Source organism: Myotis yumanensis, unplaced genomic scaffold (genome assembly GCF_028538775.1).
Source record: "Myotis yumanensis isolate MYYU_CA2020_CCGP unplaced genomic scaffold, mMyoYum1.0.hap1 SCAF_3, whole genome shotgun sequence".
Classification (NCBI taxonomy): Eukaryota; Metazoa; Chordata; class Mammalia; order Chiroptera; family Vespertilionidae; genus Myotis; species Myotis yumanensis.
In genome coordinates this window covers 113,002,790-113,026,236 of record NW_027223754.1, presented here as the reverse complement: position 1 = coordinate 113,026,236, position 23,447 = coordinate 113,002,790, and the positions used below count along the sequence as shown (strand labels likewise).

General features: G+C 43.3%; 1 protein-coding gene across 1 annotated transcript in view; it reads left to right on the top strand.

The window, feature by feature from the left end:
- Positions 1 to 21,413, top strand: part of ALOX5AP (arachidonate 5-lipoxygenase activating protein) — a 30,573-nt gene extending 9,160 nt beyond the window's left edge. Inside the window, exons 3-5 of the mRNA XM_070407541.1 lie at positions 5,602 to 5,672; positions 10,049 to 10,130; positions 20,934 to 21,413. Coding sequence (XP_070263642.1) covers positions 5,602 to 5,672; positions 10,049 to 10,130; positions 20,934 to 21,096 — 316 coding nt within the window. The 3' untranslated portion in view covers positions 21,097 to 21,413. The remainder of the gene's footprint in view (positions 1 to 5,601; positions 5,673 to 10,048; positions 10,131 to 20,933) is intronic.
- The last annotated feature ends 2,034 nt before the right edge of the window (positions 21,414 to 23,447 follow it).

The window sequence follows — 23,447 nt, the reverse complement described above, 5'->3', positions numbered from 1 at the left end:
CTCCCAAAACCAGCATCGTTAAGTGTCTTTCCCACTTAACCTTTATGGGACTGGGGGTAAGGAGGAGAAGAATGAGAGGAGGAGAGAGAGAGAGCTGTGGGGAAGGGAGGACAGGAAAGAAGAATTTCTGCAAGATAAAGGTTGCCCAGACACTGCTGTGGTTCTGTTACAAAGACACTTCCGCCCTGACCAGCTTGATAGAAGGTGCTGGGGATCAATGCAACAAGGCATGGCATGTTGGTGAAAACCACAGCCCACAAGTCTGCTTGCTTTTGAAAGCTACAGAACGGGGTGATGTGTTAGTCCAGTAGAAAGCAAACACTAGCTACATCTTTTCCAGGGGCCTCCAAAAGCACCAAAGAAGGGTGCAAAATGAGTCCTGAGGGTGTAAGAAAAAAAAAAAAAAAGAAAATGTCATTAACCTTGCTGTCTAAAAAATTAAAAACTTAAGATTTACTTATTTTTATTTTTTAAATTTATTTATTTATTACTATTATTTTTTAAAATATATTTTATTGATTTTTTACAGAGAGGAAGGGAGAGAGATAGAGAGTTAGAAACATCGATGAGAGAGAAACACCGATCAGCTGCCTCCTGCACACCCCCTACTGGGGATGTGCCCACAACCAAGGTACATGCCCTTGACCGGAATCGAACCTGGGACCCTTCAGTTCGCAGACCGACGCTCTATCCACTGAGCCAAACCGCTGAGGGCCATTACTATTATTTTTAATTTATTTTTAAAGAGAGTGGAAGAGAGAGGGAAAGACAGAGAGAAATATTGATGTGTTGCCTCCTGCACGTGCCCTGGGCCTAAGAGGAGCCTGCAACTGAGGTATGTGCCCTTAACTGGAATCGAACCCAGGACCCTTCTGTTTGCAGGCAAATGCTCTACCCACTGAGAAAAGCAGGCTAGAGCAAGATTTTCTCATCCTATCTAAGAAAAGAATAATATGCAAATTGACCATCACTCCAACACACAAGATGGCCGCCCCCATGTGGTCAAAGACGGCCACCACAAGATGGCTGGCAGGGGAGGGCAATTGGGGGTACCAGCCCTGCAGGGGAGGGCAGTTGGGGGGAACCAGGCCTGCAAGGGAGGGCAGTTAGGGGCAATCGGGCCTGCAGGGGAGGGAAGTTAAGGGTGACCAGGCTGGCAGGGGAGTGGTTAGGGGGCAATCAGGCAGGCAGGCAGGCAAGCAGTTGGGAGCCAGCAGTCTTGGATGGTGAGAGGGATGTCCAACTGCCCAGTGGGATTGGGCCTAAACGGGCAGTCAGACATCCCTTGAGGCGTCCCAGATTGGAGAGGGTGCAGGCTGGGCTGAGGGACACACACCCCCATGCACAAATTTTGTGCACTGCACCTCTAGTTTTTAATATACGGATGGAGAGTAGCATGTGTATATAATTACATAAAATATACTTATCAGAGGATTACATGATAAACACTTTTGGTTGATGGGGTGTATGATCCTAAATATTTAAAGACTGGTTATGAAGGCAAAAGTAGCAGGAAGGATTAATGGTGCTGGTGATTGAAAAGCCCAATGCATATTTTTCAGTATAAGATATGGCTGTGGACTGATACAGATAGTTCAAGATTGTGGGGCAGTTAATAAACAGACATCACAGCCAGGTGTGGCCCATCAGCTCAGACTTGGCCTCCGTTAATGGTCTCCTCAACCCCATCCCCATGAGGGCAGACCTGAGCCAGCATTTGAGAGGAAAGGAATCTTGACCTTGAATCTCTGTTCATGGTTATAAGTCATAGTTCAAAGCTCTATTCATAGTTGATGAGCACAGGAAGAGCAGTCAAAGTTTGTTTTTTGGAGAAAAATATCAGTTAATGGACCTAAGACTCTTCCCCATTAGTGCAGGTAAACACAGGTTGCAGAGAGGAGATGTCTAATTTCCTAATTTCATAGTTGACAAGTTCGTGTGCTGTTGACAAGTGTTACAAGAAGAACAAGTTCTGTACAGCAATACTTTTTGAGAGCTTTCACTGTGCTAAGGGACACTGTGATTTTTGGTTCTTCAAGAAGGGGAGGGGTTTTACAAAATGCATTTTGAGAAATGCCACCCTCATGTTCCTTCTTCCCTGCACCTCTCAGAATCCATTCTAGACTTCCTTACAATTGTTTGAAGGTGACAGATGTACATTGCGTCTATTAATTAGTACTGATACAACTACTCTCATGTACTTATTTTAGGTTAACCGATACTAACTAATGAAACACTGAGTGCTTCTATATCTCATTCTGAAAGGTGGAGAAAAGTGAAAGAGAAAGTAACAACGAGTTCTTTTCTCCATCAAAACGTTGGCACAACAAACTGTGTGGCACAGCAAACTGGATGTAGCCCAGAGAGCTGCTGCCAGTGCTGCCGAGTAGCTCATAGTTAGACCTCAGGCAATGAGAGCAAAATGGGTTGTCGGTTTTGTCTTGCAGGGAAAAATGGCACAAAAGTCTCCACAAAAGATATTTTGGAATGATAAATATTTGTCAGTAGGAAAGACAAATTTAATAGGGGATTCTAAGAAGAAAAACACTGGAGCAAGAATAGCCACTGTTTCTTGAATGCTACTGATGAGCAAGGCACTGCGTTATCTCATGCTATTCCCACAACAATCCAGAAAGGGAATTACTGGTGTCTCCATTCACTGTCAATAGATGAGAAAATTGAGGTTCTGGGAGGCTAGGAGATGCACGCACTTTCACACAGTTGCTAAGTGGCATTCCCACATTGGACCCAGGCTTTGGGACTTTGAAAACCGCAAGAATGCCCACGAGGCACTCCATCACTGACCAAAGCTACTTGAATTCATCCCACCAGCAACCCTCTGTCAAGAAGAGGCATGTGTGCTTGGAGCTTAGTTCTGGTGGAGATACGTCACAGATCCTGGATGGGGAGAAGGTACTGGCTTGGTTAGAGCGAGAGACAGGATGGGGGCATATTCTGAAAATCCATAGGAGGAATCCATTCTCTTACAGCTGAGAGAGTTTTATTTTATTCTGCAGACATTTTATTAGGGACCATGGTGACTCAAGACAATAGGCAAGAATGACTGAATGGCTGATCCAATGTCAAATCCCTAGACATTCTGTCTAATGAGCAAATTCTTTGATCAATGCAGATTTTTAGGAATGTTGCATCACCCAGACAAAATCAGTTCTTTAAAATCAATCAACCAACCAACTAACCAATCAAAGCAGAAGCATGAGACTGAGGAGGAAGCAAGGACGATCTTTGGTATTAATAAACTTTCAAACTGTAGGAGCATCAGATATTAGATCCCATCAGATACAAGACGTTATTTAACTAAATAAAAAGAGACGTTCACTCTTATTTCCTTGTACTGGGAAGTGGGTTACATTCTCAGTCCTCAGGCTGCAGTTTTGTTCTCTCATAACATATAAGAATAGAGGTCATGTTCATGCATAATAGCTGCTGCAGCTACCATTCTGGGACCTGTTTATTAACCATGTACTTTATCCCAGGTGGTATTTGTAAGGGGCTCCTGCCCTGCCCACTAGGTAAAGTGACAATGAGGCTCTGCTCTCTCCTGTGTCTATATTCCAGCATAGGACATACTGGTTTCTTAGCTTTTACATTCATTGACTCCTTCAGTAAAGGCTGTTTTAATCATCAGAGGGATGGCAAGGCCCCTATGGCCAGGAACACTGCCAGCCTCTCTGGGTTCTCTGAAGGGAGCGGCCCCAGGGCTGATAATTTCAAAGTTCCCTGTGGTCCCCTTGAGGCCCAAGGCCCTATTAGTTTGAACAGGTGTTCATAGCCGATTGAGGAGGAAAATCATGAGAACAGGATCAAGAGAGATCCAGATGAAGGAATCCAAGGAAGGAATTTGGATCAAAGGCCAAATATATTTTGAAAATTGCCTCTTGGCTTTTACCTGCACAGTTTGAATTACATGAGAACAATGGAACTCAAACTTGAACATACATCAGGATCACTCGGAGGTCTTGTTAAAATAAAGACTCCTAGACCAGCCCCAGAGTTTTTGATTCTAGAGGTCTGAAGTGGGCATTAACACCTGCATATCTAATGAGTTCCCCAGGGGATTCTGCTGGTCTAGGACCACACTCTGAGAACCACCCATTAGACCACTAACTCTTTGAGCTTAAATGGATCTTAGAGTTATTCATCATCAGTCTCTTAGTTTTACTGGCAAGGAGACTAAGTTTAAAGAGATTGCTGTGCCAATGACCAATAGCTGGTCAATGTCAGGTCAGGGACTCAATCCTACTTCCATGCCCCTCTATCATGTTGCCCCTCCTTTTCTGTGCTTCCTTGTACTGTTGGGTTATTTTTCTGTGGACATAGGTATCGTCTTTCCTGATGTAGACTGTAAACGCCTCAAGAGGATATTGGTAATTTGATTTCTTATAGTCAAAGAGGTAATAGACCTGGTTTAGAGTCAGACTGACCAGTGTGAGAATCCTGGCCTTGCCACTCCATAACTGGGTGACCCTGGGCAACTTGTTCAATTTCTCCCAGCCTGTTTCTCACCTGAAATGTGAAAGTAGTTGTAGGCAGAATCATGGCCCCTCAAGGATCACCCCAGGCACCTATGAATATGTTATATTACACGGCAAGGGGAAGCCAAGGTGAGTAACCAGATGACTTTAAGATAAAGAGATTGTTCTGGATTATCTGGGTAGGAAGGAGGCAAAAGAGTTGGTATCAGAGAAACTCAGTGTAAAAAAGACTCGATCGGCCATTGCCGGCTTTGATGTTGGAAGGGGCCACCAACAAGGAATACAAGTGATATCTAGAAGCTGAAAAAGGCAAGGAAATGGATCTACCCTAGATCCTCTGGAAGGAATGCAGACACCTGGATTTTAGCCCAATGAGACCCATTTTGGACTTGTGATTTCCAGATAATAGATTTGTCTTGTTTTAAGGCAGTAAATTTGTGGCTACTTGTTACAGCCACCATCGAAAATTCACGTAGTCACCATGTGTACTCACAGGTTCGTGGTAAGCTTTAAAGAGGCAAAGGTGTAAAACACCAGTATGGTGCTTGGGTTAGAGTGAGAGTCCCTCCATGGGAGCAAGGACGGAGCCCTGCACACAGAAATCACACAGTCAGCAAGATGACTTTCTGAACATCAGCTTTTCTTAACCTACCCTGGTTTCTTTAATGTGTGACATTGCCTTTCCTTCTTCAGCCTGGCCTTGGGTCTGAGCTGACTGTGTGTCTACCATAAAGGTCTTCTTAGCTGGGCTCTTCTCCCAGCCACCCCACCCTAACGGCCACCACTGCATTGCTCACTTGTCAATTTCAGAAGCACTTTGGCAAAGCCAGGTGCAGGAACTCTGCCATAGCGAGTCCATCAAGAAACTGAGTCTCCAATGAGCTTCACTGAGGAAGAGAGTGAATGGGTTCTGAACACATGTCGCTTTACACTGCTGTCCATTTCTGATGTGGCAGCTGGTGCCAGTCTTCATGGGCAGATGTATGTGGAATTATGAATGGGGCTTTTGCCTCAGATGTGATGGTGCATATTAATTTGTGGTTTCAGAGGACACTGTGGTAACATGTTTTCTGATTTTTCTTCTTTAAATTTATTTACTCTACAGCCAAAACTGTGTCGATGCGTACCCCACTTTCCTTGTCGTGCTCTGGACTGCGGGGCTACTGTGCAGCCAAGGTAAGCAGCTTCTCTCTGTGTTCTCTGTCTGAAATGTGCCGGAGGAGGCTCCAGTTCAGGCTCTTTGTTGAAAGGAGTTTGTCTGACCTCCAGCTCTGATCTGTGAAACCCTGGAGAGGTGCGGCCCGGAGGCCGTGTTTCCCGTGCTCTGTGCCAGTGGGTTGGTGGATAATGCATTGCTAATGCTGGCTCCCTGCGGCTGAGAGTGCCTGCACTGACAAGGGTGGTTTAAGGCTAAATGTGACTCAGAATCCGTAAGCAGTGTTAGCTCAGATACAAGGGCATTATAAATGAGACTGCCAGAGGGATCTATTCTGGGGCTGCTGTCACTTGGCTCTCCTGCTAATAAGCTTCCAGGCTGGCAGTCCTCCCTCGGGCCCTGTCTGCAGTCTCGGGCTGGATTCCAGGTCTCCAGCCTTTCCCAGTTATCAGCAGCCCACAGTCTTGACTTCAGTAAGTTGACTCCCAGAGTGGATTTAAAATTAAGTGGAAACCAGAGTAATATTTTTTGGTCTCCTTTGGACACTGGCACTGTGTCGGGGAGAAGGGTGGCATGACTTGGTCAGCCAAGCAGGGTGTAACAGAAGAGGTCACTAGTGTTCTCTGTTGAACTATTTAACCCTCATCACCTCCTTCCAATTTATAAAGCAGGTAGAGTGGATATCCTTCCCCCATCATCCTTGGGGACACTTTGGTTCAGAGAGATAGGTCATTTGCTCAAGGTTACTCAGCTGGTGAATAATGAGCCACATTGAGAGCCCAGGTCTTTTGGCTATAGCCTGGATTTCTCACAAGTAGCCTTTTACTTTATTCATTTATATAATACACATACATAGAACACCTACTCTGTGACAAGCCCTATGCTTGGATACACAGTGACTGACAAAAAGATGCTGGGGAAGCCCACAGTAGTTGGCAAGATGAAACAGAAAATCAGTGAATGGGTAAATTATTACCAAGAATGGGAGGTGCCATGAAGGAAAAGAATAAGAGCAGTGATAGAGAAGAGAGGTGAGGGATGGCAGAGAAACCATTTCAGGGACACCTGTGGCCATTTTCTGTGCTCCATGAAGCTGTCACTAGCTCACTATTTATTTTCCATTTTTTATCCTGAGTTAAATAAGAAATATGTCCAGCAAGACTTGAAAACCAGGTCAAAATATGCTCATAATAGGAGTTATGATTCCTTTTATGTTTTAATGATACTTGATGTAGATGAATATAGAGTTGTTCCAACCAGACAAATACAAAGGGAGTCTACAGGTGTTTCAGAGCCTGGGACTATGCATTCCCTGTCAAACATGTGTTGGCATTGTCAGGGGACAAAAGTGTCAGTAAACTCTGTTCGATAATAGTTATATCATATCAAAATAGTAGGTGGTAGAATTTCTTAGCTGAAAGGAACCTTGGGGATCATTTGAGCCCAAACTCTTTTCTTTATAGAAAAGGAGCCCAAGCCGCAAAGGGACAAGTGGCTAGCTCGGACTTTAGAATTGTAGAGCCCAGATTTGCACCCACTGTGCTCCTCTTGCTGTTCTAGGCAGCCCAGGTGCACAGAGGTGCACATCATATCCGGCATGAGGGCAACAAGTGTGGCCATTTCCCACCCTGACTCCTATTATAGTTCAATGCAGTTCCTGGTAAAAAAAAAAAAAAAAAAGATGGGCTGGTAAGTTAGTTCAGAGCCATCCCGATGGAACAAACCAGGAAAAACTTTGCCCAGAACAAATTGTGAATTGTGACAATTTTGTGACTTTTGGAGAATAGGATGAACTTCACAAGCAGTTTCTTTTGTGCTTTGGATTCCTTATCTGTCATGTAACCATAGTATTTTTGGAGGCAAGGCAGAGTTGTGGAAAAAACACGGGTCTTGGGGACTGACAGACTGGGATGATTCCACTGCTGTTGTGACCCTGGGCTGTTACTCAGCTTTCCTAAGCCTCGGTTTCCTCATGTGTAAAACAGGAATGACCGGATTCCCAGGATGATTGTGTGAAATAATATGCATTCAGCCCCTGACACAGTGCTTGGCATATCGGGTTAAACCATATAAAACTGCAGCTATTTGACTGTTTGTGACTCATGAAAATGACACTTTCATATAGTTCAGCTTAAAAATAGAAGCACAATAAATGTTATTATTGATGGTGCTAGTGGTGGTAATAATGCTTTGAACTCAGACCTGTTTTCAAATTCCACCTCTCCTTTGGCCAACCTATATGACTTTTATTCATTCATTTGACAAATATAGAAGGCCAATATGCGCCAGGCATGAGGCCAGGCACAGAGATGAAGACTGGTAAAACACGGCTGTCCTCAGGAGTCTTTTGGTCTGGTAGGTGACTCTGGGCAAACTGACTTCTCGAAACCTAAATTTCCTTAAATGTCAAATAGTGACAACAATGTGCTCCTTACCAGGCTGAGAGGATAGAAGACCCATGTACACAGAGAGCCTTGGCAGTACTGGCATATAAAAAGTGCTCAGTCAGCACAACTCATTTGGCATTTGAATAATGCTAGCAGGTTTTCCAAGTGCTTTCATACTTATGCTTCACTTTCTTTGACTCTGAATTATTCCTGATAGGTGAGGAGCTGTAATCGGCCCTTTGTCCAGATGTAGACCAAATTAAGTATTAGCTCCAGCTCATGGTAGTCCTAGTGGGACTGTGCTTTCTGACTCGGCTCCAAGCTCCTGACTGTAAGATTTTTTGGGTGCTGCATACGGTAGCTCCTCACAGGCTAGAATGCAAATGGAATCTCTTCCTCCAGAGACCTTTTCTGAATGGTAGCAATTGTTCAGAGAAGTTTGAGCATTGTGCTGCCTGGAAGCCCAGAGGTGAAGGTTATACTTTTAAGAGAACTAGGCTCAGAGCTGGGCTCGGGGTCTGCCCCTTCCTCCCACAGATACATCTAACACCTGGCAGTATCATACAAGCCTCTGGCCACTCAAGCCCAAGTTTCCCACATCTGGAAATAGAAAAGATGATACTGGTCATATGGGAAGGATTCAAATTAGATGATGGTTATGAAAATACTTTGCAAACAATACCACAATGCCAATATAAATAACATCACTATTATTATTTTTAATTTATAATTACAGTTGACATTCAATATTATATTAGTTTCAGGTGTACAACATAGTGATTAGACATTTATATATTTTACAAAGTGGTCCCTCTGATAAGTCTAGTACCCACTTGGTACCATTCAGAGTTATTACAATATTATTAACTACATTCCTTATGCTGTACTTTACATCTTTGTGATTATTTTGTGACTATCAATTTGTACTTCTTAATTCTCTTACCTTTTTCTCCCATCTGGCAGTTATTAGTCTGTTCTCTGTGTCTATGAGTCTGTTTCAGTTTGGTTTATTCATTAATTTTGTTCTTTAGATTGTACATATAAGTGAATTAATATGGTATTTGTCTTTCTCTGTCTGATTTATTTCACTTAGTATAATACCATCTAGGTTCATCCATGTTGTCACAAATGGTAAGATTTCATTATTTTTTAGTGGCTGAGTAACATTCCATTGTATGTATGCACTACCTCTCTTTTATCCATTCTTCTATTTATGGACACTTAGGTTGTTTCCATATCTTGGCTATTGTAAACAATGCTGTAATGAACATAAGGGTGCATATATCTTTTCAAATTAGTGTTTTGGATTACTTTTGGATATACACCCAAAAGTGGGATATTGTTGGGTCCTATGGGAGTTCTATTTTTAGTTTTGTGAGGAGCCTCCATACTTTTTTTCCACAGTGGCTGCTCCAGCCTGCCTTCCCACCAGCAGTGCACGAGGGTTCCCTTTTCTCCACATCCTCATCAACATATTGCTTGTTGATTCATTAATGGTAGCCTTTCTGACAGGTGTGAGGTGCTATCTCATTGTGGTTTTAATTTGCAGTTCTCTGATGATTAGTGATGTTGGGCATCTTTTTTATATGTCTATAACATCACTATTATTAAAATGTTCAGATTTCTTCCAGCCCTAGGCTGTTTGCTGAAGTTCACATCAGCCCAGACTGTCAGAACTTGAGGCCTCTGCTAGATTTTGTGACAAGCAGTAATTGCACAATGACTGTATTTAAAAAAAAAATATTTTTATTGATTTCAGAGAGGAAGGGAGAGGGAGAGATAGATAGAAACATCAATGATGAGAGAGAATCACTGATCAGCTGCCTCCTGCATGCCCCCAACTGGCGATCAAGCCTGCAACTGGGGTTTGTGCCCTGACCAGGAATTGGTCGATGCTCAACCACTGAGCCGTGCTGGCCAGGCCACAATGACTGTATTAACATTGTGTTAACTTAGCCTGTTTGGCATATATGAAACTAAAGTGTTTTTCTTTTTCTTTTTCCACTTAGTTCCTGCTGCCTTTGCTGGGCTGATGTACCTGTTCGTGAGGCAAAAGTACTTCGTCGGCTACCTAGGAGAACGAACTCAGAGGTAGGCACTGGGAGTGTTTAAAAACCACGCAGCAGTCATGCTTCTTGAGCATGAAGAGTGGCAATTCACAACCATATTCTGTGTAGCATTCGAAGGCTTGGGGGACCACTCGAGGTAGGATGGCTAAAGCTGACTAGGATCCCTCCTCTTTTTCTCCCTGAACTTCGTGGGCTCTGAAAATACAGGTGGGGGGCTTGAACACTGAACAATTCCTGCCGATGGTGTAGGGCTCACAAAGGGTGCTTTAATGCCATGTGCTGTACATTCCTTGCAACCCCACACCCTCTACTCCCGCCCTTCACAGTCTGGGTCTTGAATGTCATCCTATGTCTAGTTTTCCCAGCCTCCGGTGAGTGAAACATTCCATTGTTTGCCTAGAGAAATGAGAACTAAAGCTTGCACCGTGTGATAAGTTCTCTTGAATAACAGATTTTCCAGGGGCCAACAGAAGGAATGTTGAGAACATACGGTACAATCATAGGCAGAGGATGGGGACTGAAAATAGAGTCACCGTTGCATGGTTTACAGATGGTGCCAAATTAACAATGACACTCCCACTCCACCTGGATTGGGAAATCCGATTCTAGTAAAATAAATGATGACACTTACAGAAGAAACATTCCAGTGGCAGTACACCTAAGAGAACAGGATTCCTACTGGAGCAGAGGGGCTCCGAGAGTCAGGAATTTGTTCTGGGAGGTTGAGCTCAGCCTTCCCCTTCAGTTTTCTTTCTTGTCTACTTTCCCACCTCTCCCGGCTTTTTACAATAGCACACCTCTCTAGTGGCTAATGGGTTCCCTGTTTAGATAGCATCCTTCAACAGTGACAAAGGCGCTGACATCCCAGGAGGTCAGCAGGTGAAAGCATTACTTCTGGGGAACTGGGAGCTGCAAAGCTAAGTGACTTGGTGGCTTGGTAGTGAGTGGCTGGAGAATAATGGCTTTTTCTTACAATTCTTTCCCGGTGCTCATGTCTCCTTCATTCCTCTCTAGTGGCCTTCCTATTCATCCTCTAAAACCACATTTCCATTATCTCTCTTATTCTTATCAACACTGTCCTAAATAATGTTCTTTATTCTCTTTTACCTGGGAAAGCCTCTATTCTGCCTTCCCCAGGAGATTACCTGCTGTCAGGAGTTGTGGGGTGTCTATCAATAAAATAAGGGGGCTTGGCTTCCCATGCAGCCCTATATTTCTCCCCTACGACACAGGCATTTGGTTAGGTCACAATTTTTCTCTTTATCAGTCACCACTTGCCTGAGATCTTAAAGTTGCTTTAATTCTAAGACAATCTGTGGCTCATGACAAAATTAGTCCATTTACCCATAGGCACTTCTTATTTTAAAGATAATCACTACTAGGAAATGGATAGAGGCAGCAAAAATAAACAATAGAATATAGACTTAACATCTGAAAAGTATTTGATTTCTCCAGACCTCATTGAAATGTAAATGGCTTAACCTCTTCTTTTTAAATCATTTATAATTTTTTTCAATTACAGTTGACATACATTATTATATTACTTTCAGGTGTACACCCCAGTGATTAGACATTATATAACTTACTAAGTGATCATCCTGACAAATCTTGCACCATCTGACATCATATATAGTAATTACATTATTATTGACTATATTCTCTATGCTGTACTTTACATCCCCAGGATTATTCTGTAATAACCAATTTGTATTTTTTAATCCCTTCACCTTTTTTTACTCATCCCTCCAAACCCCCTCCAATCTGGCAACTGTCAAAATGTTTTCTGTGTCTATGAGTCTGGTTCTGTTCTGCTTATTTTGTTTTTTTAAGATTCAATTGTTGATAAATATGTATTTATTACTTTTTTATTGTTCATATATTTTTATCTTTTTTTTTCTTCTTAAAGAAGATCCTTTAATATTTCATATAATACTGGTTTGGTGGTGATGAACTCCTTTAGCTTTTACTTGTCTGGGAAGCTCTTTATATGTCTTCTGATTCTAAATGATAGCTTTGCTGGGTAGAATAATCTTGGTTGTAGGTCCTTGCTTTTCATCAATTTGAACATTTCTTGCCAATTCCTTCTGGCCTGAAATGTTTCTGTTGAGAAATCATCTGACAGTCTTATGGGAGCTCCCTTGTAGGTAACTGCTTTTCTTTTGCTGCTTTGAAAATTCTTTCTTTGTCTTTAACCCTTGGTATTTTAATTCTGGTGTCTTGGTGTGGGCCTCTTTGGGTTCATCTTGGGACTCTCTGTGCTTCCTGGACTTGTGTGTCTATTTCCTTCACCAACTTAGGGAAGTTTTCCATAATTATTTTTTCAAATAGTTTTTCAATTTCTTGCTCTCTCTGTTCTCTTTCTGGCACCCCCATGATGTGAATGTTGGTATGCTTGAAGTTGACCCAGAGGCTCCTTACACTATCCTAATTTTTTGGATTCATTTTTCTTTTTGCTGTTCAGATTTTGTGTGTGTGTGTGTGTGTGTGTGTGTGTTCACACATGTGCGTGTGTGTGTTTTGTTTTCTTCCTTATATTCCAAATCACTGATTAGATTCTTGACTTCATCTATTCTACTGTTTATTCCCTGTAAATTATTCTTCATTTCGGTTAGTGTATCATTTCTGACTGGTCCTTTTTTATGCTGTGGAAGTTCTTACTAAGTTTATTGAGCATCCTAATAACCAGTGTTGTTTTTATTTTTATTTTATTTTTTGTTAATCCTCACCAGAGGATATTTTTTCATTGATTTTTTTTTTTTTTTTTAGAGAGAGAGAGAGAGAGAGAGAGAGAGAGAGAGAGAGAGAGAGAGAGAGAGAATGGAAGGGTTGGGGGCAGAGATACAGAGAGAGAAACATTGATGTGAGAGGGACACATCGACTGGTTGCCTCCCACATGCAACCTGACTGGGGCTGGGGACAGAGCCTGCAACTGAGGTATATGTCCTTGACTGGAATAAAATGCACTACCCTTCAGTCTGCAGGCCAATGCTCAACCACTTAGCCAAAATGGCCAGGGGAATAACCAGTGTTTTGAACTATGTATCTGGTAGGTTGCTTGTGTCCCTTCTGTTTAGTTCTTTTTCTGTAGTTTTGTTCTGTTCTTTCATTTGTGACATGCTTCTTTGTCTCCTCATTTTGGCAACCTCCCTATGTTTGTTTCTATCTATTAGGTAGGGCTGCTACATCTCTCAGGTTTGGTAAGTGGCCTAATATGGTAAGTGTTCTGTAGGATCAGTGACATAGCCTCTTGATCACCCAAGCTGGACTCTTGAGGTGCAGCCCTATGTGGGCTGTGTATATCCTCCTTTTATAGTTAGCACATTAATGGGAGGGATTTACCTATAGGCAGATCAGCCACAAAGACTGGCTGCAACGACTGACTACTGATCTCTGATAACTGTGGAGGATCAGTTGTGCAGGGGCCCACCCCATAGAGCATAACTTACTTCAGCAGGGGTCTGGTGCCTGCTGAGTCTTCCCCTTTAGTGTGTCCCTTGTGGAGGTGGTTGGGTGGTGGTGCTTTAACATAATCTGAAGCTGTCCTGGATAGACTAGCTTTGAGGCCTGCCAAGAGGTGCAGGCCAAGGTCAGCTGCTGTCTCTGTTCTGCCTGGGTCTACCTGGCATGAGCTACAAAGCGATCTGCAGATGGCTGCTACTTGTGCTAGGCTTGGAGCTTTCCAGAGAGGCCAAGCTGTGAACCAAGGTGGCTGCTGCTAAGTGTTAAGCCTGGGCCACTTAGTGAGAGGTATGGGGCACACTGAGGCCAGATGCTGCTTGTTTGATATATTTTAGGATGGTCCAAAGCATGAGGCAAGACAGGCCATTCATATGGAAAAGCCACTGGAATCAGTTTGGTGGGCCCGAAAGTTGGGTGGGGTGGGGCCTTGGGGAATCACCAGGGTGGGGAAAACAGTTTGAGTCAAGTCGGTGGAGTCTCAGATATGGCACCTCCCTGCTGGCTTTATGAGGGGAGGTTCATCGAAGGAATGGTTGTCTCTGCCAGCATTTCTGTCTGGAAGAAAGCTATTCCCCAGCTCTTGCCCTGATGCTAGACAATTTAATTCCTCCCCATATGTCTTGGTGCCTTTCTAGCCGCTGCCCCAGCACCGGAGCTTAGAGGGAGTGAGTCCAAGTAAGTCCGTGCCTGGGCCCTTTAAGAAGAACTGCCTGGGACTCCAGTAGCCCTCTGTCTTCCTCAGCCTCAATTCCTGCTGGTTTTGACAGCCAGAAATTACGGGGACTTCTCTTCCTAGAACTGGAACCCCAGGCTGCCTGATGTGAGGTGGTGACCCTCTTGTCTCTCAGGTGGGACCTATGCAGCCAAGATATCTGTCCCATTTTTAAAAAATATTTTTATTGTTTAAAGTTTTACATATGTCTCCTTTTCCCCCTGATTCACACCCCCACCCCCCACCACTCCCAACGCTGAGGACAAGTCTGTGTCCATTGGTTATGCTAATATGCATGCATACAAGTTCTTTGGTTGATCTCTAATCATGCTTCCCCCCCGCATTTGTCTTTGGATCTATTTTTGTTCATCAGTTTATGTTGTTCATTATATTCCACAAATGAGTGAGATCATGTGATATTTATCTTTCTCTGACTGGCTTATTTCGCTTAGCATAATGCTCTCCAGTTCCATCCATGCTGTTGCAAATGTTCCTTCTTTTTTATAGTGGCATAGTATTCCATTGTGTAGATGCACCACAGTTTTTTAATCTACTCATCTGCTGATGGGCACTTAGACTGTTTCCAAATCTTAGCTATGGTAAATTGTGCTGCTATGAACATAGGCATGCATATATCCTTTCTGATTGGTATTTCTGGTTTCTCGGGATATAATCCTAGAAGTGGGATTACTGGGTTAAATGGGAGTTCCATTTATAATTTTTTGAGGAAACTCCATACTGTCTTCCATAGTGGCTGCACCAGTCTGCATTCCCACCAGCAGTGCACGAGTGTTCCTTTTTCTCCACATCCTCTCCAGCATTTGTCGTTTCTTGATTTCTTTTTTTAAAAAAATATATTTTATTGATTCTTTACAGAGAGGAAGGGAGAGGGATAGAGAGTTAGAAACATCAATGAGAGAGAAACATTGATCAGCTGCCTCCTGCACACTCCCCATTGGGTATGTGCCTGCAACCAAGGTACATGCCTTGACCAGAATCGAATCTGGGACCCCTGAGTCCACAGGCCGACCCTTTATCCACTGAGCCAAACCAGTTAGGGCAGTTTCTTGATTTCTTGATGATAGTCATTCTGACAGGTATGAGATGGTATGGCATTGTTGTTTTTATTTGCATCTCTCAGATGATTAGTGACTTTGAGCATGTTTTCATATGTCTCTCGGCCTTCTGTATGTCCTCTTTCAAAAAGTGTTTAGTTAGGTCCTTTGCCCATTTTTTGATTGGATTGTTTATCTTTCTTTTGTTAAGTTGTATGAGTTCTCTGTAAATTTTGGAGATTAAACCCTTATCTGAAATAGCATTGACAAATATGTTCTCCCATGCAGTGGGCTTTCTTGTTGTTTTGTTGATAGTTTCTCTTGCTGTGCAGAAACTTTTTATTTTTATGTAGTCTCAAGTCCCATTTGTTTATTTTCTCCGTAGTCTCCATTGCCCTAGAAGCTGTATCAGTAAAAATATTGCTACAACATATGTCTGATATTTTGCTGCCTAAGGAGTCATCTAAGATTTTTATGGTTTCCCATCTTATATTTAAGTCCTTTAGCCATTTTGAGTTTGTTTTTGTGTATGGTGTAATTTGGTGATCTAGTTTCATTTTTTTGCATGTATCTGACCAAATTTTTCAGCACCATTTATTGAAGAGACTGTCTTGACTCCATTGCACACTCTTTCCTCCTTTGTCAAGTATTAATTGAGCATAATGGCTTGGGTTGATTTCTGGGTTCCCTGTTCTGTTCCATTGGTCTATATGTCTGTTCTTGTGCCAGTATCAGCAGTTTTGAGAACAGTGGCTTTGTAATATAGCTTGATATCTGGTATTGTGATCCCTCCAACTTTGTTCTTCTTTCTCAGGATTGCTGTGGCTATTTGGGGTCTGTTTTTATTCAAGATGAATTTTTGGAGAGTTTGTTCTAGGTCTTTGAAATATGCTGTTGGTATTTTAATGGGGAGTGCATTGAATCTATAAATTGCTTTGGGTAGTATGGACATTTTAATGATGTTGATTATCTATACCATTTTAAATTTTTTTGTTAATCCTCACCAGAGGATATTTTTTCCATTAATTTTTAGAGAGAGTGGAAGGGAGGAAGGGAGGGAAAAAAGAGATAGAGATAGAGATAGAGATAGAGATAGAGATAGAGATAGAGATAGAGATAGAGATAGAGATAGATTTATTTGTTGCCTCCCCCACTCACGCGGACCAGGCTAGGATCAAACCTGCAACCTAGGTATGTGCCCTTGACTGGAAATTGAATCCATGACTCTTCAGTGGATGGGCTGACTCTCACGAGCCAGGACCCTCCCAATTTTTATTCACTGCACAAGGGTGTGGGGCCAGCTTGTTCCATGATTCTGCCCCTCCTACCAGTCTCCCTGTGGCTTCTTTTTAAATTCCCTAGTTGTAGGACTTTCATTCAGCCAGATTTTAGGTGGTTCCTAATGATGGTTGTTTTGTAGTTTAGTTGTAATTTTGATGTTGTGGGAGGGGGTGGGTACTGCATTTAACTGCCCTGCCATCTTGACCAGAAGTTTAATGACCAGAACTTTAAATCCCTCCCTGGTCTCTCCCATTACATGGTTATAAGAAGATTCCACCAGCTCCTTTCCTCATGATCTGTGTTTGCAGACATTACTTACCAGTCACGGTGTTCTTTCCTGCAGAGACCAAATGTGTCCTCATAGTGCTTCTTAACACACAGTCTTTGATAGAAATGATACACTGTATACTGGATGAGATGTTCAATCCTAATCTAGACCAAAATGTAGCCTGAAGTAGATGCAAGCCTGAGCGGTCTGTGGCTAGGTCCAAAGAAATTTTCAATTCTGCCTTCTAGAAACTACTTGCTAAAGCCCTCGTACATCAGGGACCCCCCTCTTTTGTTTATCTGCCTCTGTATCTGGTCTGTGTCACACTTAGTCTCTGCAAGACACCTTAATGCCCTAATGCTTTTAGGGTCTGCTTTAGTCCTTGACCGTACCCACAGAGGAAGGTCCTGCTCAGTGAGTTCCTTCCCCAGAAATTTCTCCTTGGGCTCTAGATCATCTTTGCTTTTCTCCAGAAGTTACTTCGGCCCGTTCCCTTCAGAAGTTCCAGTGGGTAGGGAAGACATTCCTTAGTGTACATCCTCCTTCAAAGTTCCTTCTCCTTCTCCTTCTCCTTCTCCTCCTTCTCCTTCTCCTTCTCCTTCTCCTTCTCCTTCTCCTTCTCCTTCTCCTTCTCCTTCTCCTTCTCCTTCTCCTTCTCCTTCTCCTCCTTCTCCTTCTCCTTCTCCTTCTTCTCCTTCTCCTTCTCCTTCTCCTTCTCCTTCTCCTTCTCCTTCCCCTTCCCCTTTTCTTCCTCTTCTTCTTCTTCTTCTTCTTCTTCTTCTTCTTCTTCTTCTTCTTCTTCTTCTTCTTCTTCTTCTCTCCTCCTCCTCCTCCTCCTCCTCCTCTTCCTCCTCCTCCTCCTTTCCTTACCCGACAGTATCCTGCTCTCATTGATCTTACCATTTTTTCACTTTAGAAGTTACTAGGTTTAAAGTGATATTTCCTTATTGAAAAGAACAGAATTTTAAAGCCAGAGGGACCATAACATTTTCTTTCTCTATCCATATTTGGTGTACATTTTTGTGTGAGGTAGGAGAGGGGTGGTGAGTTGCCCAAGGCCACACTGCAGAGAGCTGGGGATGGAACTTGGGTCTCCAAATGCCTGGGTTTGCCTTTCTTCCACCACACCTCCATTTCTTGGAAGTTTTAGGTATATTTGAGATAGGAATTGTTTGGTACAATGCCTCTTTTATGTCTTCCTGTAGATTTTATGCTATGTGTGTGTGTGGGCATATTTGTTTCAAAACTAATAACCAAATCCTAGCCTCCAGAATCTGAAGGAGTCCTCAGGAAGTCAATGTGGCAGAAAGAGGAAGACTCTGGCCTCACACCGACAGGCTTGAATTCCCACTCTGCCTCTTTCTGGCTGTGTGACCTTAGACAAATTGTTCAACTTGTCTGTCCTCCTTTTCCCCAGCTGGAAAATAAGCTAATCATACCTCATGGAGTGGTTCTGAGAGTTAAATGAAATCACAGGTATAAAACTCCTGGTTTCTACAGATGCTTAATGATTTCATTCTGACCTTCCCCACCCCAATTTAGAGAGAACTATGTAATCCTAACCTTAATTTTTATTATTTAAAAACAATTTCAATTATGGTTGACATTTAATGTTATATTAATTTTTCTCAACATAATGGTTAGACATTTATATAACTTAAGAATGATCCCCCAATAAGTCTAGTACCCACCTGGCACCATACATAGTTCTTACAATATTATTGGCTATATTCCCTATGCTGTACTTTACATCCCCATGATTATTTTGTAACAGCTAATTTGTACTTTTTAATCCCTTCACCTTTTTTTACTCCCTGATCCTCTTCCCATCTGACAGTTTGTTCTCTGTATCTATGAGTCTATTTCTGTTTTGGTTGTTCATTTGTTTTGTTTTCTTAGATTCCCCATATAAGTGAAATCATCTGGTATTTGTCTTTTTCTGTCTGACTTATTCACTTAGCATAATACCCTCTAAGTCCATCCATGTTGGCTCTGCACATGGTAGGTGTTTGCTAAGTTCTCTGCACTGCCTGAGAAGACGACATAGCTCCTTTGGGGGAGGTATGCCTTGAGACCTTTGCAAAATCCTGCCCACATTTAAGAAGACCACTATTCCATTAGGAGGCATCATCATTTTATTCCTCACTACAGACTTATCTTGAGTGTGTTCTGAACAACTTCACAAATCCCCCCGCCTTTTTTTGTAATGAGCATATGGTGGCCTCATTCATCTGGTAAATCAGAACCACCACAATATTTGACTTTTCACAATTTAATGCTTCTGCACCCTCTGTTCTCTGTCTGAAAAATAGACTCCTTGACATTCTTTTTTCTTCCTCACTAGCATTAGCAGGTAACTCGATATTCATCTGCTAGGGCCACCACAACAAAGTGCTACAGACTAGGTGGTTCAAACAACAGAAATTTAGCATCTCCCAGTTCTGGACATTGCCTCCTTCTGAGCCTCTTTCCTTGTTGTGCAGATGGTCACCTTCTCCCTGTGTCTTCACTCATGGTCATCCCTCTGTCAGATTGAGTCTTTAAAGACCCTATTTCTAAATACAGCATTATTCTGAAATATGGGACTTAGTATTTCAATTTATGAATTTGAGTGGGACACAATTTAGCCCATAACCCTCTCTTTTGGGACCCCCCTCCCCAATACGGAGATAGAACTTCTCATTTCATGAGCATGACTGTGAACCAAAAAGTCAAGGAGAGACGAGCACAGCTGGCCAAGGAGCAGGGTGCCTCAGCAGCACTTCTCAAATGTGAATGTGCCCAGGAGTCACTGAGAAAGCTTGTCAAAATGCAGATTCTGATCTGTAGTCCCGGGAGGGGCCTGGAATGATGAATTTCTAACTAGCTCCATGCTGTTGGTCCAAGGAAGGATCACACTTTGAATAGTAGGAAAGCTGATACTCAATTATTGAGTGGTTTTCAAACTCTTGACATGGGAAAATTATGGGTTACATTGTGAATCTTTGGGGTCCCTTTCAAAAAGATAAAATTTCTAACAAACTTGTGGACACCAAATTTTGCTCTCTGATTATATCAAGAATCAGACTCAGCGGTATTAACTCACATGTTCAGCTGGGCTAGCTGTTCTTGTTGAGGAGTCCTGGTTGTCAAAGGCTCCCTCACCAGGGTCCATCCTAACAGCCATAATGAGCCATTTGGCTGGACTTTGCTAATGCCACACAGATGGACCCAGCCACAGAGATTACAAAATTCCGCAGATAGAGGGAGGAAGCCAAGGTGGCTGCTGTGAACAATTAGGTGGTCACATATCCCTGGGGAAAAGCCTCTTGACCCCAGCCGACGATATGCTCCAACAGCTCATGATTACAGCCGTTGATAGAAGAGTATGAATGTACTAGTATAAAAAGCCTCTCTCCCTCCATTCACTTTAAACACCCATCTTTCACTGCTGGGCGCCCAGCTCTCTTTAGAGTGAACATGAGTTATTCCCAGGCAGATGGAAGTCTCAGATGCCAAAGACCTTTTAGATTTCACCAGCCTTGTTAGCTCATTTAAACCATCACTTCTCTCCTGGAGGCCCTTCAAGGCTTGCATTATACACAGCTGCCCCAACGCTCTTATAGGCGCTCCTGGAGAGGAGCAGCATAGAGAGGGTCTGGATGAGTCGATGGGATTCCTAACCCCCAGTCAGAATGCCCAATGACCAGCAAAACCTGCTACTTTCACGCTGTTGAGGACTAGAGGTCAGAGGAAACCAGGAGCACAAAGAGCAGCTGTTGCTGAGCCTTATCGATGAGGGGTCTGAGGTCTGGGCTCTTTGGCTGGGTTTTGAAATATGTTCAATGAGTAATAATAGCTAAAGAGACTGCCATCCTTCATATGAAGTAAATGGAGCATTCTTGAGTGAAAGGAGCTATAATTTAAACCCCATGTATTTCAAAGTGATAGTGTGTGTGTGTGTGTGTGTGTGTGTGTGAGAGAGAGAGAGAGAGAGAGAGAGAGAGAAAGAGAGAGAGAGAAACGGGTGTCATTTGTGTAGCTTTTACAGGTTTCTCTCTTCTTTTCCAGCACACCTGGCTACATTTTTGGGAAGCGTATCATACTGTTCCTGTTTCTCATGTCCATTGCTGGCATACTCAACTATTACCTCATCCTATTTTTCGGAAGCGACTTCGAAAACTACATAAAGACGATCACCACCACCATCTCCCCTCTGCTTCTGATTCCCTAACTCTCTGCTGAATACAGGGTTGGTGCTCTCATCTGATCAATACCTAGAAGTCATCATCACTCAGCCCTTGAGAGATGCAGCCCCTCTTAGATAGGAAATAAATCTAATGACCATCTGGGCTTCACAGCTTGAGTTCACCTTGCTTTCCTGGAAGAAAATAATCCTGCATCAGCTTCACCCCTGGAAAATGGCAGTATCCAGGATTTGTCACCCAGACCCACTCTCTTTGTTACTTGACTTGTCCTGCTTTCTGAAGATGTTTTGGGACCGGATTTGTGTTTTCCTAAAATAAAATGTAGAGACATGTTTGAAGCTGGCGTTTGAATTTTGTGTGTGTCTGTTGCTAAAGTTGAATAACTAGTTTGTTTTACTCAACCTAAATGATGATAATAAGACATACATTATACACAAACACACACGCACGCACGCACGCACGCACGCACACACCTGGAAGGGTATCCACCAAAATGTCAACTGTGATTATCTCTTAATGAGAAAATCCCATTAAACAAAGAAACGGAAGATACACAACTGAAGCCTTGCCTTTCCTAAGAAGCCTTCCCTAACTCCAGGTTGGTCTATGTTGCCCTCTGACCTCCCACAGCACCCTGTGCACATCTCAAGATATTTCTTAGGAAGTGCCACTCTGCCCCACTAAATCATCAGCTCTTGAATATCCCCAATATCCTGTTGTTCTTTTCCTGTGCTGTGCTCAGGATGGGCCCATAGCAGGTACCAATGACTCAAACTATCCGGGAACTCAAACAAAACATCCTGTAAAGTGTTCTATTGTAGGGGACTGTAGGTGTGAGTTTTATGAGATTAAGATGTGTGTTTTGAAAAAATATTTTAATGAGATAAATTGTGGAGAAATGCCAAAACAAAAACAAAAACAAAAATAACAAAAAAAGGAAAGAAAAGAAAATGCATTATTCGTCCTACAGACAAACAGACTACTTGAAGAATCATTTGTTGACTGTGCACCCCGCTCCCCACCTCTCGGCCCCATGAGGACTAGGTTGCACTCATATTATTTAGTTTGAAATGTGCTGTAACTTAGTGTCAACACCTATGATAAGACCAGGTCCATCACAGGTGCCCCCACATAGTGTTGAATAAGTGAATAAATGAATGATTGAGCTCACAGACTGCTGGCTGGCAGTATTTAATAAAATATGTGTTGAGTCATTTCCCATATTGTGGATAGACTCATGGTGGTCCAACCATCATCACACATGGTGTCCTTTGGCACAAAGAGCACAATTTGGAAGATGGCTGGGTGTGGTCAGGAGTCCAGGACACCCCACAGAGAGAAGCTAGCCCCTACAGGGGAGTCAACTCATCAGGGCTGAGCTCTCAGTTGAGGTGACCAGCAAGAGGTGAGTGCCCTTCAATCCCAGCTGAGTCTTTAAGGGTCCCCATCTTAGGCAGGAAGAGGCAAGTCTAGAGGTCAAACCTCCCTCAACTTCCCCTGAGTTGCCTGGTTGGGGAGTGGAGCAGAAGACAAGGAGTCTGGCCTGTGTGGTGTCCGGGTCAATGTGCCTCATGTGAGATGCTCAAGGGAGCAGACCTCTGGACTTGGGAAAAGCTCCCAGGCGGACAGTCTGGCCTGTCTGATGGTGCTGGCTAAAGCCTGCCTGGGCTTTCCCTGCCGAACCTATCCAGCAGGAGCTTCTTAGTGCCATTGCTTTTGTAGAGTGGCTTCTGCTCTTACTAGTAGCTCCCTGTTGAGAGCAGGACTCGAATACCCTAGCTGGGCATTTCTGTTCTTGGTGACAGGAAAAATCATGGCCAGCTTCAAGGGCGACTTGGCCCCTAGGCCCACCTCAGCCTGGGCCTGGTTTGCAGGGTGATTGATTGTCGCAGCTTGCCTGGGGCTGAGGAGCTCCTGGGAGGCTGGGCTTTCAGTTTTAAAACTGAGGCAGTCCTGGGAAAACCAATATGAGTTGTCTCCCTAAGAGTGGACTAGGCCAGAATATTCCCAGTGGATCCTGGGGAAACCTTAGCTCCTAGAAGCCACACTGTGCAAAATGGCCATGGGACCTTGCAGTGCAGGGAGAGGAAATGATGAGATGGCCCATTCAGAGGCTCTGTGGATGGTGGCCTGAATGGAGCATGTGTAACTGAGGGCAAGAGGGGTTAAGATGTGGCTGGAGCAGGCTTCCGGCTGCACAGAAAAGAGTCTCAGGTGCAGGAGGGGCTCCTCCTCTGATGGGAGGCCGTACTGAAGTGGTCAAATTCTCTGTCTTCAGAGCTCTGGGCCTGGACTGAATCTGTCACCTCCTCAGTTCTGTGACTTTTTCCTAAGCCTCAGTTTTCTTATGTGTTAGACTGGGATAATAATAGTGCCA